This window comes from Haliotis cracherodii, unplaced genomic scaffold (assembly GCF_022045235.1).
Source record: "Haliotis cracherodii isolate W230 unplaced genomic scaffold, xgHalCrac1.p SCAF_4, whole genome shotgun sequence".
NCBI lineage: Eukaryota > Metazoa > Mollusca > Gastropoda > Lepetellida > Haliotidae > Haliotis > Haliotis cracherodii.
Genome location: NW_027266297.1, coordinates 6,429,420 through 6,447,075, shown reverse-complemented (window position 1 = coordinate 6,447,075; position 17,656 = coordinate 6,429,420). Strand labels below are relative to the sequence as shown.

The 17,656-nt window shown below is 41.3% G+C and overlaps 1 protein-coding gene across 1 annotated transcript; it reads left to right on the top strand.

The window, feature by feature from the left end:
• The first annotated feature begins 1,253 nt into the window (after positions 1–1,253).
• Positions 1,254–13,266, top strand: LOC139478463 (germ cell nuclear acidic protein-like). The gene is made up of 3 exons (XM_071260931.1): positions 1,254–1,305; positions 12,507–12,809; positions 12,896–13,266. The coding sequence occupies exons 1-3, from the start codon at positions 1,254–1,256 to the stop codon at positions 13,264–13,266; spliced, it is 726 nt and encodes a 241-aa protein (XP_071117032.1).
• The last annotated feature ends 4,390 nt before the right edge of the window (positions 13,267–17,656 follow it).

Sequence of the window (17,656 nt, the reverse complement as noted above, 5' to 3'; positions counted from 1 at the left end):
CCGAGCATGATGAGAAATGTAATTTTGAAATATTCCTTACTGATCTGGTACAGTCCTTGCAGGCATCGCTCATTATTGTCGCTTGAAGCAGAACCGCCTAGCGTAGCATTGGACTCGGGGGTGAAGCCAGTTTGTGGGCAATATTAATCACAATCTTTTTTCACTGTATTGTCGTTGACCCCTGTGCCCTCATCCTTGGGGGGTAAAGTGTTCTTCTCTCCCTTCAGACTCCTCACACCCGCTGCGACTTCAAGAGGGTCGGTTTTGGCGCGTCCTCCGCGTAATGAGGCGTGGACGAGGGAACGCTATGATGTATTCCCCCCGAAACCCTTCTCCCCCACCGGATTTCAGCGTATTCTGCATTTGTCAGTCCTAGACCTTTCTTTGTCCTGCAAGCGAGTTATTAAGCAGTGGTTGGCAAGCCTCTCAAACAGCAATAATAGAGAGATTTATCATGGCAAGCAATGAGAAGTGGGATAGCTGGAAGCTTTCTGGGTTACAGGACGTTGCAAGAGGTACATTGTCTCCGTTACTTGGCGAACAAACGCCAGTTACGTCATTTTCTACACAAATTGAGCCTCCTTGTTAAAATCGTAATGAGGTGATTGTGTGTTTCACAGTTTGTGGTCATCATTCCTTAAATCAACACGCCCAACCTATTAATCACACAAGGATATCACAATGGGTCTTCCACAATTTAACATCATGTGTTATTGGTCCGATTATGTCTGTGATGAGATTTTTAACAATTCATTCTTATGAAAGGACAAATATTTTCATTGATTTCAACGAGCATTGTTTAAAGTTGCTAAAAGTGTCTGGAAAATTGCACTAGATCGTCTTATGATGTTTTTTCTTTGCTGTTTTCATTTACGTTATTTCAAGGATAATAACTATTTAACTTTCTGACGTAGTCCGTAAGATGTTTCCGCATGACTTCCAACCAAGCAACAACATGTTTTTAAATCAAATAGAAAAATAAACCGCTTCACTCCGTCAGATATAAATGGCGTCCAAGAATATTGTGTCCTTATTCATCGTAAACTATTGAATCTTATAACGGTCATGTAAAATGTCGTCTGCCATTACTGCTGCCGTTAATGGGTATGTACTAAACGACATGCCGTAATCCGCTTCTGGTGTCGTAATCGTCAAAATGCGACGTTTCAAAGGAATCTGCTCAGATTGGCCATAGACGCGTATCCTCTCACCTCAGAGTCGTAATGCTGAAGAGTTAACGCATTCAGGGCACTATGGCGTCTCGTAGACGCTTCGTCCCTCCCGAGGTGTTGCGAAGGTCATTCGGTGAGTTCCGTACTGATTGCTCTTTCCGTGAGCTTCTGGTCAATGTTTTATTAATATTGTATGCGTTACACAATTTATTGTTTCGTTAATTAGCAAAATTGCGAAAACAATTAATAAGGGATGCCACCATTTCGTTGTTGATGGTGACACATTTCCTGAAGGGACATCGGATGGGAATTATGCGTTTCACACTGTGTAGGGTCAGATGTCATGCACGTGAAGTGACTGTATAACATGTGTGACAACAATGTGTGTGTGGTCAACAATGTTTGTGTGTCTTCAACAATGTGTGTGTGGTCAACAATGTGTGTGTGGTCAACAATAGATGTGTGATCAACAGTATGTGTGTGGTCAACAATATGTACGTGGTCAACAATGTGTGTGTGTTGTCAACTGTGTGTGTGGTAAACTGTATGTGCGTGGTCAACAATGTCTGCGTGGTCAACAATGTCTGTGTGGTCAACAATGTGTGTGTGGTCAACAATGTGTGTGTGAGCAACAATGTGTATGTGGTCAACAATGTGTGTGTTGTCAACTATGTGTGTGTTGTCAACTATTTGTGTGGTAAACCGCATGTGCTTGGTCAACAATGTCTGTGTGGTCAACAATATGTATATGGTCAAAAATTTGTGTGTGGTCATCAATATGTGTGTGGTCAACAATGTGTGTGTGGTCAACAATGTGTGTGTGGTCAACAATGTGTGTGTGGTCAACAATATGTGTGTGGTCAACAATGTGTGTGGTCAACTATGTGTGTGGTAAACCGCATGTGCGTGGTCAACAATGTCTGTGTGGTCAACAATATGTATGTGGTCAAAAATTTGTGTGTGGTCATCAATATGTGTGTTGTCAACTGTGTGTGTGGTAAACTGTATGTGCGTGGTCAACAATGTGTGCGTGGTCAACAATGTCTGTGTGGTCAACAATGTGTGTGTGGTCAACAATGTGTGTGTGGTCAACAATGTGTATGTGGTCAACAATGTGTGTGTTGTCAACTATGTGTGTGTTGTCAACTATTTGTGTGGTAAACCGCATGTGCTTGGTCAACAATGTCTGTGTGGTCAACAATATGTATGTGGTCAAAAATTTGTGTGTGGTCATCAATATGTGTGTGGTCAACAATGTGTGTGTGGTCAACAATGTGTGTGTGGTCAACAATGTGTGTGTGGTCAACAATATGTGTGTGGTCAACAATGTGTGTGTTGTCAACTATGTGTGTGGTAAACCGCATGTGCGTGGTCAACAATGTCTGTGTGGTCAACAATATGTATGTGGTCAAAAATTTGTGTGCGATCATCAATATGTGTGTGGTCAACAATGTGTGTGTGGTCAACAATGTGTGTGTGGTCAACAATGTGTGTGTGGTCAACAATATGTGTGTGGTTATCAATGTGTGTGGTCAAAATTTGTGTGCGGTCAACAATATGGGTGTGGTCAATAATGTGTGTATGGTCAACAATGTGTGTGGTCAACAATGTGTGTGTGGTCAACAATGTGTGTGGTCAACAATATGTGTGTGGTCAACAATGTGTGTGTGGTCAACAGTATGTGTGTGGTCAACAATGTGTATGTGGTCAACAGTATGTGTGTGGTCAACAGTATGTGTGTGGTCAACAATATGTGTGTGGTCAACAATGTGTGTGTGGTCAACAATGTGTGTGTGGTCAACAATGTGTGTGTGGTCAACAATGTGTGTGGTCAACAGTATGTGTGTGGTCAACAATGTGTGTGGTGAACAATATGTGTGTGGTCAACAATGTGTGTGTGGTCAAGAAGAGACAGAAATAGCGTAGAAAAAGAACTAGATGAAGGAGAAGAGGAGAGGAAGGAAGAGAAGATTTGGATAAAATTGTCAAAGAGAAATAACAAACGCCATTCAATTTCCATAATTATAAATATCATCATAAAAAAAACTTCATCTTGAACAGCATCTTGAACAGCATCTTACTCTACTCAGCTGAAGCGTCAAGGCATGGTAAGTAACGATGCACAGAAGTATAGTCATATACACGGAAGGTTGCTATATATTATAATATGTAGCCAAAACGTCCTCATCATGCCTGACACACAAACAGTTAAATGTGGAAACTATATATTTTTAATGTTCATGTCATGTATCTGTTTATCAAAGTTTACATACATCAATATTTAAGCTTCATCGAAGAGATATAAAATTACACATTTGCAACAGCGATTTTGCAACAATGTTAAAGAAAATGGACGAATATAATATTTCACGCATATTATTCTTTCCCCCCCGCATGACTTAAAACTTGAGCAACGGTTATTATGATGAATACATTTTTTACGACATTTTAAACTTTCTTTTATGATTACTGCATCTCTTATAACTTGAATTACAGACGTGCCATACTTGCCTTTGAGCAACGTCATGTCTAGTGTGTCTATTGTTAGGATGTCAATTCTCATTCTGTAACGAAAACTGTATTTTGTATAAATTCTTTTGTTTCCGGAGCGGCATAAATCAAAGCATATTCTGCTGTTTAGCATTCAAGGTATGCTGAAGCAAATACAGATTATGTATGTATGTCGTAGTGTTCCAATCTCGCAAACCGCTACCACGTTTGACTGTTAACACGAGGATGACGCGAGCGACGGGAATCTCGCTGAAGCGGCCTTTCAATGTCCACGCCAGTCGTGTATTACCTATATAGCGTCATACAATGTGCGCGAATACATTTTGGCAGGTGACGAGTTTGTCGAGAGGACACTAATTAAATTTCATCATTCTGTAGATATGGCATTTCTCTTATAACCTTTATTAATGAAAAGTTTAACTCAGTCCATGTTGGTAAGTGTTATTTGCCGAAGAAGCATGACGTTATGAAATCTACATGGAGCCCGGAGGCCCAGGTAATCCCAGTCAAGGCGCAGCTAATCACTGTGCAGAGTTGTGTCCCTTAAGTGGGCGAGAAACCTATGAATGTGGCTTCGAATCCCACTCTGATTATGATTCCAGGTTTGTCAGCACCACACCTGTGCTCGTGGGTTTTCACTAAAGTGGTAAGTCTGAGACAGTAAGCTCTTCGGGATTTCCTCCCAAATTTAGCAGACACACCGTGATATAAATGGAATACGTTCATAACGGTGTAAAAACCCAGTTCACTGAGTTTGTCCTTGATATAGGCATTCTTGAGTTTGTACCTAACCTGCATCCCTAAGTACATGTAGGCCTGACCTTCTACGACATGGTCAGTAACTCCTCCCCCAAGTAAACGGTCTGACCCATCCTCTTCTCCCTTGTCACGTCTCAGATGAAGAATGTTGCATGTTTTATTATGATGTACAGATTAAAATAAAAAATACAGTAAAGTCAGGCTGGTTAGGCTCATCATGAGCTCAGGGCCTTGTCCCCTCTACACGCAGCCGAGACAGCGAAAGGGATTTCTCCCATGAAGCGCTGCCTTGTCAAACCCACCCAGGACTTTTCGGAGAATGTGAAGACTCCCCAACACTGCAGCCTTGTGCATTACCAAGATTGTCAGAAGAGCTGTATTCCTGGTAGCAAACCCGGGTACTCTCCCAATGTTAGTCAACAGATTGGGAGGTACCAAACCCAAGGCACCGAGAACAATGGGGAGTCAGACAACTTGGTACTTGGGTTGCAAACGTGACATTTCGAAAGCTAGGTCTGCATATTTGCCATGCTTTTCCTGTATCTTGTCAACCACACGAGTGTCAAAAGGGACAGAAAATTCAGTGATACAAATGTTTTCATTGGATTTATCAAAAAGGGCAAAATCAGGTTTGTTGGCCTTGATACGTCCCAGGCTGTATATGGGCCTATTCCAAAGGATTTTGTATTTATCATTCTCCATGACGCCCTCTACATATATTCCACGGCGTACCATGGATGGACCTCTGAGTCAAAACCACAAGCATGGCGAAGACGGTAATAAAAATGATCGATCCTTTCCTTCATGTCGCTTAAGATACTGTGTCTGTGCCAAAGCTGGGCATCCACTGACAATGCGTTGGACAGTCTCATGAGATTCATTACATAATCTACACTTCATATTTACATTTTGATGCAAAAATACACATTGAAGGTTTCGAGTTGGAAGTGACTGGTCCTTAGCAGTAAACAGAAAGCCTTCTGTTTCACCTTTTTCTGTTTCACCTTTCAGACCAGCCAACTTTATCCAAGCGAATGACTGCAAGGTTGCTGAGCTTCTCAACACACTGCACATAAACTCGATGCAGTGGTCGTTCAGAGAGCCTCTCCTTGAAAAAAAATTGAGTCTGGACCGATTTGATATGGTACTTCGCTTGGTTGACACTAATTTCTGCACCGTCTAGCAGTACAGAACCATCAACAAAATTCAACACTGACAATGAGATTGTGTCCCACACCCTTGGCTCGTGAAGGTAAACTGTGGACATGCTTCACAAGAGGATCTATTGTCTGACATGATTCTTCGTGTGAGGGTGTCAATACCCTGAATTTCTCGTTTCGTCCAATCAATAACACCAAAAGAATATGACAGGACGGATACAGCATAAGTATTTGCGGCTTTAACTTCATTGCGAGCGTTCAGCTCTGAGACCCAGATTTTCTTAAGTCTACATTTGTACTCTGCCCGAAGTGTTTCCTTGATATGGGCATTCTGGAGTTTGTCCCTAATCTGCATCCATAAGTTCTTCTGCTTCTTCTACTCCTGAAGTACTTTGGCTTTTGGTGCAAAAATGTAATAGCGTATACACAAGGCACGGCATCATCAATCAGCTAATTTAATTATATAGAGAAATATCCGTACACTCTGTCTTTGACTATGTGACTGGTCTAACCAATCCAACAAAATACTCCACATACTTTCTATCATCATAGCGTCCCCGTCTTCAACATTCCAGACTAACGTTTATACCATGATATATTGCGAATGTGAAATATGTGAACATTATATATCTCGAGTATACGGAATAACATGTTGATATACGAGCGTCGTCAACGCTGACAGGCTCACTGACCGAATGAGAACACTGAAAACCATTATTTAGAGAAGCTGACTTGACACACGCGAGCTTGAAGGCTGTTAATGTTTGCTGTAATCTACAGATATATATTACTTCATTCAATTATTAAAAATGTTAATTGTTCCGAAAGGTTATATATCATCCTTGATAATATAGCTGAATTGTATAGAAGAAAAATTAAGCATTTTCTTTGAATCGCTACCATTTAGAGTGTATGAATGTTTTATAAATCTTGTAGCATATTCGTCTCCATAGCGGCTTGACGAAGGGATTGTAATAAATTGATATGCCCCTGACGGTTGTATTGATAAGCGAGTAAAATGTCTGTCCATCAATACTCAAGTAGGAGATAGGCAACGCAAGCTTGCATGATTTTTCAAATCCCAAACTCCCAATTAACATTGCCTTTTTGTCGTCACTTACATTGTCCAAACAAGGGGACACGACAAACGAGACGAGTAAGACGAGAGAGAGAGAGAGAGAGAGAGAGAGAGAGAGAGAGAGAGAGAGAGAGAGAGAGAGAGAGAGAGAGAGAGAGACCCCCTTAACGCCGAGCGCCAGGCAGGGTAACATCTTTTTACGTCGTTTGGTATGACGCGACCGGGGATCGAACCTCGCTCTCTGGCCGGACGCTACACTAGACCACGGAGGCAGTACAGTAACTGAGAGAACTAGATTCCAATGTGTATCTCACAACACAACATATGCCCACTTCAAACACCTTCGACACATAGATACGTGAATACTACTACTACTACTACTACTACTACTACTACTACTACTACTACTTTATCATAGTGTCACCCGCAGCACATATAAAATGACAAGGCAAGAATGCAATAGCTCAGCGGACGGCCAATATTTTATATATATGCACACTACATTTAATAATAATTATGAAAGTAACATTCATGATATCCATGCAAGCATGCTACAGTATATACACACAACCACATCCATTCCCACATCCAGTCCTTCTCTGACAGCAGCTTACTCAAACCGCTCAAACACCTCCAAACCCTCGTTGACAACCGCTCAGTCACATCCGAACCCTCACCCACACCGTCACACAGTACAGTCACCCACATCCAATTCCTCAAACATACCCTCACCTGTACCCATTTCCGCATCCAAACCAGCTCCCTTATCTGCATTATCAACCACGCCCTCACACACACCCTCCTTCGCAACCACATCTTTTCCCATTTCCACAAAAAGGAGCACCAACCACGTACAAAGACACTAACAAGTAACAATCCATTGTTGCATACACACACTCCCAACTAAACAACCATACACATACAATTAAACCCGACAATACGAAAAAAGCATACAGCAAACCTTACAGGCCAGTCACTCATCACAACTCGGAGCACCTCCATACAACGACCATACACATACAATTAAACCCGACAATACGAAACAAGCATACAGCAAACCTTACAGGCCAGTCACTCATCACAACTCGGAGCACCTCCATACAACGACCATACACATACAATTAAACCCAACAATACGAAACAAGCATACAGCAAACCTTACAGGCCAGTCACTCATCACAACTCGGAGCACCTCCATACAACGACCATACACATACAATTAAACCCAACAATACGAAACAAGCATACAGCAAACCTTACAGGCCAGTCACTCATCACAACTCGGAGCACCTCCTTACAACGACCATACACATACAATTAAACCCAACAATACGAAACAAGCATACAGCAAACCTTACAGGCCAGTCACTCATCACAACTCGCAGCACCTCACAACAGCACCACACAACAACCATACACACAGCAATACAACAGTGAAAATGATATGTATACAACTCCCCAATTTATTATTTTACATGATATTTTCTTCTCTGAAACATTGAGAAAATTAATACAGCAAATGGTTTAACCGGATCACCGCACTGCATTAAAGTACAGTTTGATCTGCAATAGGCATGGTAATAAATAATGTATGTCATTCGCCGGTGACGTCACGGTAGCCGATGCTTTACAATTGTCTGTGATATACCCAGTTAAAGCCAGTTTGGGATGATAAATATAATTAAATATTATGGGTATATTACCAAGCTCTCATTCACCGTAATCTCAACCCAGGTAATAAGTTGACAATAACGTGTATTACCACAATTAACCTCAATTTGATGATACGCTCCAATGTAAACACGTTCATTTGTTATTTATTAATATATTCAATATGAGTTTCACCATGTACAATTTAAACATACTTTTACGTGATTAACATTTTCACATAACATCCGCATAATAATCGTTCTTAACGGTTACTTAATACGCCAGCTTACATATGAAATGTCAAGTATTATTGATAATGAGTTGAAATACTGCGTTGGTTGTGTCGGTTTTGTGGGTACCACATGAGATTACTTTGTGAAGTCCATATACGTATTAAAAATGAATAATCTACATTTAATTAGCATTTAAAAACAGTAATGACATATATTTGAAGGATATATGAATACCATCGTCAAGTATGCAGCTAATACCCATTGAATGAATAATATATAGATTCCACTTGTCGCAATTCAACGCCGTCGATATAAGGCAGTCACATAGCTGGAATATTGCTGAGTTCGGCGTTAAACAAAAACCAAACAAACGATATAAGGAATAGTTAAAACACAATTACTGAACCCATCAGTGAATAGTATGTTTTTTTTCAGAAATCAGTATCGTATTCTGTAAGGAGGAGAAGCGAATTAAAACTTGCCAGAAGGATAAGCACTGTTGCAATTAGGAGTAAGACTCGTAATTTAATAACGAAGTTTATTCTGTATCGGAATTATATCGCTATGATCATTATCGTTCAACATAAAAATTAGACATAGCTCGTTTTGGTTATTGCAGTAAGCCATTAAGAGATAATGAAATACAAGTTCTAACCTCAGAATCGTAATATTGCGATAAATTATGAAGTGCTGTTTTAAACCGTTAACATTTTACTACTCTTAGATTTTGTGTATATGGTTTCTGTGACTTTATCAAGCAGGGTATCAGCGGGTGTTTTGCCTCTTAATGCTTGAACACAATATTGTATTCCAGAAGCTGTTAACATTTTATTATATGAAGCATTAATAATAATAATAATGGTTCTGTGGTGCGCGTTTGGTTTTGACTGGAATTTGCATGTTATCAAAAACAAGGAAGTATGCACGTAACTTCCGCGTTACAGTATTTGTTTGTTAAACGCCGCACTCTTCAGTGATAATAATAATAATAATAATAATAATAATAATAAAAAAAAAGAAGAAACTTTGAAGTTCAGTGCTGAACGCTCGCAATAAAGTCAAAGCTACACATACTTTTGCTGTGCCGGTCCTTTCCTATTCTTTTGGTGTTGTTGATTGGACGAAACAAGAAATTCAGGGTATTGACACCCTCACACGAAGAATCAGGTCAAACAATAGATCCCACCACCCTTATAATTAATTATAATAATAATAAACTCAACTTGAGATGTATTCGCAGGGACCAATATCTGTTAGAAGAGGAGTATTTCAGGGCGATTCGTTCAGTCATTTGCTTTTATGTTTGTCATTAAATCCTTAAAGCTTTTTGCTTAGCAAAGAGGAAGGTTATCATCCTGGACCTCCTCAGCACAGATCCCCAACACTGCAAGCCTTTTGCATTACCAAGATTGTCAGAAGGGCTGTATTCGTGGTAGCACACCCGGGTACTCTCCCAATGTCAGTCAACAGATTGGGATGTACCAAACCTAAAGCACCGAGAACAATTGGGAGTCGGACAACTTGGTACTTGGGATGCAAGAAGTGCAGAACCATCAACAAAATCAACACCGACATTGAGATTATGTCCCACATCCTTGGCACAAAACAATCACGAAGAGCCTCCACATTAATCAAACCACGCCCTACCATCATAATTGGTAAATATAAGCGATTGAGGGAAGAGCAGGGGCGGTGGGATCTATTGTTTGACCTGATTCTTCGTGTGAGGGTGCCAATACCCTGAATTTCTTGTTTCGACCAATCAACAACACCAAAAGAATAGGAAAGGACCGGCACAGCAAAAGTATTTGTGGCTTTGACTTTATTGCGAGCGTTCAGCTCTGAACTTCAAAGTTTCTTTATAAAAATAATAATAATAATAATCGGCGTTATTATTATTATTATTATCATCATCATCATCATCATCATCATCATCATCACTGCAGAGTCCGGCGTTTAACAAGCAAATACTGTAACGCGGAAGTTACGTGCATACTTCCTTGTTTTTGATAACATGCAAATTCCAGTCAAAACCAAACGCGCACCACAGAACCAGGAGTGGCCCCATTAACATGATGTTCATCTGAATATGAGCCCCATAGTCAGTATTTATGTTAGCTGTAAAGCAAGTAGATGCTATCTCGCGTATTGGAGGAAGCCGTGCATCCCCTGCACTGAATAATGGCTGCTCGTACACAATCTCCGTACTGATGTTGTGAGTTCTAGGGTATGCTTAAACAACAAAAACAGCCACATATTATTTAACTTTAATAATTTGCAGTTTTAAATCATAAAACATATTCACACTCCTGATACATTTTGATGACCGTGATCCTAACCAGTAGATAACGCTGTTAATCTATAAAGATGCAGGGATGCTGAAGAAATGCACCGTATCTTCTACACGATGTACCCCGTGCTCGTTCTTCTCAATAAAATCGAGTAAGGGACTAGGAAAAGGGGAAGATGGATTAGGTAAAGTTGATCGTAGAGTTAACACGCCACGAATATATCTCGCCAACATTGCCGGTAACACATTTCTATTGTACGTGAATAAAAGATGAAATGTGAGTAGATTAAATGATGTCTCCTAAATCCTGGTGCTGTTTGATCTTCCCGTGTAGATAAATGAGTCGATTTAAGAAGTACCGTTACATCATGTTTATTCTTAGCCGGGTGATGTTTATAATGAACATGCCTCACAATACACATGGGAGTTTATGGGTACAATGTGAGCATCCCACCGCATAAACCATCCCAAATTAATGACATTACTTCATGATATGTAGACAGTTCCAAAGTTGGGCAATAATAAAAAGTAAACAATGAGATTTACGTTGACCTAAATTGATACAAATAGCTTTTTTTCCACACTAAAATGTTTTTATACTTGCATTTTGTGTATAAGCTGTTTGATCGTGATTTCAGAACACCAATCTATGCTAAACATTCATTTGTCTCCCTCGCCGCTCGTCCCGAGCTGAGATAACTCTGGTTGAGGCTAGCACTGACAAGCCAGGGTATAGAATGTCCCCACTTGGCCAAGAAAAAACTCTGACGAAGGAGTAGTGCGAGAGGATCTTGAATGCATCCCATATTTTCACCACCATTAGACGCCTGAAGTGATGATTATTACCGAATTGTGGGGATCTGTTCTCGACTATGCGTGCCTATGGCGTCGGGATGTTAACTTGCTATTTATTACAGGATAAAAAATCTTCCCTTTGCCGTCTTCTGACCAGCAGGCATGATTTGCAAAACCCGTGACATATGACGGTGTGTCTCGCGAGTCCTGATTCTGGATAGTATGAAAAATGGTGTCAATTTGTCCTCTGACGCTCCATCCGCGACATCGTGAACGGCATATTTCATACTAGGCGGGCTTGTCTGTTGTTACCATATGGGCGTTTTCCGGCCAAATGTACATTCGTCTTCAAGATGGATCACTTCTGTGAAATAACATTCACACCGTTAAGATTATTTGTTTTCTTGCCCCAATCGGTCCCATCTGTGAATAAATACGCGTGTATGTGTAGGTAGAAAAAAGTAGGTGTTTAATGGAAACACAAAAGATGAATAAAGAACACGTGCTGTTTTAAACGTGTATCTTTCGAGAACCTATGCAAACATATTTGTGACGAGCGTCAGGAAACAATAAATACACTAACATCACGTGTGGAGGTTGTGAAAACTTGGGGTTTTAGTAGCCCAAGAGGAAGCGTTAAGACGTGAGGAGGGAGGAGGAGAAGCCTTAAGACGTGAGGAGGAAAGAGAAGAAGCGTTACACACACACACACACACACACACACACACACACACACACACACACACACACACACACACACACACACACACACACACACACACACACGCATTTTCACCTCACAATTCAAAGCCAGGTAGAGTGAACAACAGTACGATAATGTGGATGATGACGATATAGAGGATGATGATATAGAGTGTGATGATAAAGAGAGTGATGATATAGAGGGTGATGATATAGAGGATGATGATATAGAGGGTGATGATATAGAGAGTGATGATATAGAGAGTGATGATATAGAGGATTATGATATAGAGGGTGATGATATAGAGAGTGATTATATAGAGGGTGATGATATAGAGGATGATGATATAGAGAGTGATGATATAGAGAGTGATGATATAGAGGATGATGATATAGAGAGTGATGAGATAGAGGGTGATGATATAGAGGATGATGATACAGAGGGTGATGATGAAGAGGGTGATGATATAGAGAGTGATGATATATAGAGTGATGATATAGAGGAGAATGATATAGAGGGTGATGATATAGAGGTGATGATATAGAGGGTGACGATATAGAGGGTAATGCTATAGAGAACGATGATATAGCGGGTGATGATATAGAGGATGATGATATGGAGAGTGATGATATAGAGGATGGTGATATAGCGGGTGATGATATAGAGGATGATGATATAGAGGATGACGATATAGAGGGTGATGATATAGAGGACGATGATATAGCGGGTTATGATATAAAGGATGATGATATGGAGAGTGATGATATAGAGGGTGATGATATAGAGGATGATGATAGAGAGGATGGTGATATTCAGGGTGATGATATAGAGGAGGATGATATAGAGGGTGATGATATAGAGGACGATGATATAGAGGGTGATGATATAGATCATGATATAGAGGGTGATGATTAGAGAAGGATGATACAGAGAGTGATGATATTCAGGGTGATGATATAGAGGATGATGATATAGAGAAGGATGATACAGAGAGTGGTGATATAGAGAAGGATGATATAGAGGATGAGTGAGTGGGTGAGTGAGTAAGTATGGTTTTACGCCGCTTTGATTAATATTCTAGAAATATTACGGCGGGGGACACCAGAAATGGGCTTCACATATTTTACCCATGTGGGGAATCGAGCCCGGGTCTTCGGCGTGACGAGCCAACGCTTAAACCACAAGGCTACCCCACCGCCCCTATAGAGGATGATGATATTGAGGGTGAAACAGAGGGTGATGATATAGTGGGTGATGATACAGAGAGCGATGATATATAGGATGATAATATTGAGAGCGACGCACTTCATCAGTCAGACTAACACTAAAAGCCGCAAACTCAGCAATGTACATATACTGTATAAGGATTCAGCTACAACCACAAACTGTTATCATCCTTCAGTCTGAATGACAAGGCTAGGGGCCACTGAATGACAAGGCTTGGGGCCACTGAATGCCCGCAGCACAATTCACTACTGACTCCCTTCAGATCTGAAGGTCACCTTCGCATTGAAGAAGATTTAGTGTTAACTGGGATACCAGCAACGGAGATGTTGAAGATTATATCAGCCAAACTCATTGACCTGGGAGCAGCAGAAGAGATTGTAGGTTTGCAACTTTCAAACATCTCCTAGTTCTCAATAAGAACAGATAAACAGTGAACGCTGCCGGCCATGAATATAGATTAAAGTTGTTACTGGAGGGTCCGCGCCATCACACGCGTCTGTGTAGCTGCAAAGTACATCGCTTTCAGAAGAGATTGTTTTGCATCTTATTTGAACGCTGAAAAACACATTACGCTAACAGTGACCCATGGTCAACACTGTGCTGTGAGGCTTTCGGTATTTACAGGACTGAAAGGTCCTCGAATGTGTTCCGCAGATACGTGTGTCCCTCAAATGTGTTCCCCGGACTCATTCAGTTAGTTTGAATTGAATGCTTATAATTTCATATTATTCATGAATCTTTAAGTTTTGGCTCGAAGCTTATATAATGCCCATGTGTGTCTGTGGCTGTTGTGTTTGTGTACTCTACCGTGTCTGTGTCTATTGCCATCATGTACGCTACGATGTGTCTGTGTCTGTGTCTATTGCCATCGTGTACGCTATGATGTGTTTGTGTCTATTGCCATCGTGTACGCTACGATGTGTGCGTGTCTATTGCCATCGTGTACACTACGATGTGTCTGTGTCTATTGCCATCGTGTACGCTACGATGTGTGTGTGTGTCTATTGCCATCGTGTACGCTACGATGTGTGTGTGTCTATTGCCATCGTGTACACTACGATGTGTGTGTGTCTATTGCCATCGTGTACGCTACGATGTGTCTGTGTCTATTGCCATCGTGTATGCTACGATGTGTCTGTGTCTATTGCCATCGTGTATGCTACGATGCGTCGGTGTCTATTGTCATCGTGTACACTACGATGTGTCTGTGTCTATTGCCATCGTGTACGCTACAATGTGTCTGTGTCTATTGCCATCGTGTACCCATCGTGTACGCTACGATGTGTCTGTGTCTATTGCCATCGTGTACGCTACGATGTGTGTGTGTCTATTGCCATCGTGTATGCTACGATGCGTCTGTGTCTATTGCCATCGTGTACGCTACGATGTGTGTGTGTCTATTGCCATCGTGTACGCTACAATGTGTGTGTGTGTGTGTCTATTGCCATCGTGTACGCTAAGATGCGTCGGTGTCTATTGCCATCGTGTACGCTACGATGTGTGTGTGTCTATTGCCATCGTGTACACTACGATGTGTCTGTGTCTATTGCCATCGTGTACGCTACGATGTGTGCGTGTCTATTGCCATCGTGTACGCTACGATGCGCCTGTGTCTATTGCCATCGTGTACGCTACGATGCGTCGGTGTCTATTGCCATCGTGTACGCTACAATGTGTTTGTGTCTATTGCCATCGTGTACGCTACGATGTGTTTGTGTCTATTGACATCGTGTACACTACGATGTGTGTGTGTCTATTGCCATCGTGTACGCTACAATGTGTCTGTGTCTATTGCCATCGTGTACGCTACGATGTGTCTGTGTCTATTGCCATCGTGTACGCTACAATGTGTGTGTGTCTATTGCCATCGTGTACGCTACGATGTGTGTGTGTCTATTGCCATCGTGTACGCTACGATGTGTGTGTGTCTATTGCCATCGTGTACGCTACGATGTGTGTGTGTCTATTGCCATCGTGTACGCTACGATGTGTGTGTGTCTATTGCCATCGTGTACGCTACGATGCGTCGGTGTCTATTGCCATCGTGTACGCTACAATGTGTGTGTGTCTATTGCCATCGTGTACCCATCGTGTACGCTACGATGAATGAAAAAATGAATGAATACTCTTTATTTCCCCCAATGATTTGGAGAGTAGTACATACAATTACATTACATTATTTGACAACGGCAATGACAAAATACATGTAAATACAACAGATTGAGCTGGGTAAGCAGTAATGAAGTGATGCGTGAAACTCTATTTACATGATGTGTGACATAGCTTCACAAATACAATATGGATGTTAAATTCCATGAGCTGACATGTTTAGCCACGATACTCATGAATGTTGCCCAGCTGTCAAGTGTCATGTCCTGGACCACATCTGTAATAGCACCGAGGTATGTCAGAATCTTGACGGCATCACTAGACGTGTCCTCAAGTCTGAGATATGTTTCAAGGCTAACATTGTCAAATAGAGACTCACTAAGCACATTTCTCTGTTTCATTAGGCCATCACAGTAAAGCAATTGGTGCTTAACAATGTCATCACATTCACTGTAACAGATAAGACACAGTACAGACGTTACAGGTAATATGCCGAGCTTTACAAGAGCATATACAGGGGGGGAAGCAATATCATACCATATACACAGAGACCAGAGACGATGTGGGGCGTCGGTGTCTATTGCCATCGTGTACGCTACGATGTGTGTGTGTCTATTGCCATCGTGTACGCTACAATGTGTGTGTGTGTGTCTATTGCCATCGTGTAGGCTACGATGTGTGTGTGTCTATTGCCATCGTGTACGCTAAGATGCGTCGGTGTCTATTGCCATCGTGTACGCTACGATGTGTGTGTGTGTCTATTGCCATCGTGTACGCTACAATGTGTGTGTGTCTATTGTCATCGTGTACACTACGATGTGTCTGTGTCTATTGTCATCGTGTACGCTACGATGCGTCTGTGTCTATTGCCTTCGTGTACGCTACGATGCGTCGGTGTCTATTGCCATCGTGTATGCTACGATGTGTGTGTGTCTATTGCCATCGTGTACGCTACTGTGAACGTTAAGTATGTTAAATACCCAGTATTCGTCAGCCACCAGGAGCCACAAGAAGTAAAGAATGTATTTATCAATGGAGTTAGGGTAATTAGCATGGGGAAAGTTGGGCTGTTAACAATATGTGCATTTTTTAAATTTTATTTTTTATACTTTTGTAACTTCGGTAACTGAAGTGAGAACAATGACATACAGTCCTAGTGTGATCTGTGATGGACTTCTGTATGTACCTTCACAACACACACACGTGCCTACGTTCCATGACTTCCATATCTTCTGGAGAGTGACATTTAATATTCTAGTAAAGGCTGGGATTTTTGTCAAAGACGTTTTCTTCAGAAAGGAGACGCCGAAAAAATGCCGTTTTTAACAACACAGTTTATTTCAGGACAACCGGCATGTTCTGCAAACAATAATGTTTTTGTCTCTCGTTTTTTTCTCTGGTATCTCAGTGGGATGGCACTATAAAATCGGCATCAGTTCGGACTTGTACAAGCAGCAACACACACACAGACGCACACACGCACGCATACACACACGCACGCACACACGTGAATGCACGTCGATATATAAGTGCAATATATAGGACGCGACGTTAAACCCCATTTCCACGCACCTTAGCTCACTTATTGTCTCACTGACGAATTAACGTGATAAAACACGCCAAGAAGCTATTTCTCGTTCTCGGGTCACTTTTCTCTTGATTTCCCTGTGTATGTTCTTTGCATCGCCCTGACTAAGGCTCCCTCTTTTCTTCTGTTTTACTCTCTCACTCGCGAACTAACGTGATAAGACACACACTCTCTCGTGTGTCTGTGTTGTTGTATTGTGTTCATGTTAAAAATGTATCCTGAAAATATCTAAATGTGCCTGTGTACATGTTTCAGTATTTTATTGCATTTAGTCCAAGCTATACACCTATACACAGATATATACAACATACTGCTCTCTTTGCCTGTCCGACTGTCTTCTCTCTCTCTCGTTCTCGATTTCTCTCTCTGTCTCTCTGTCTC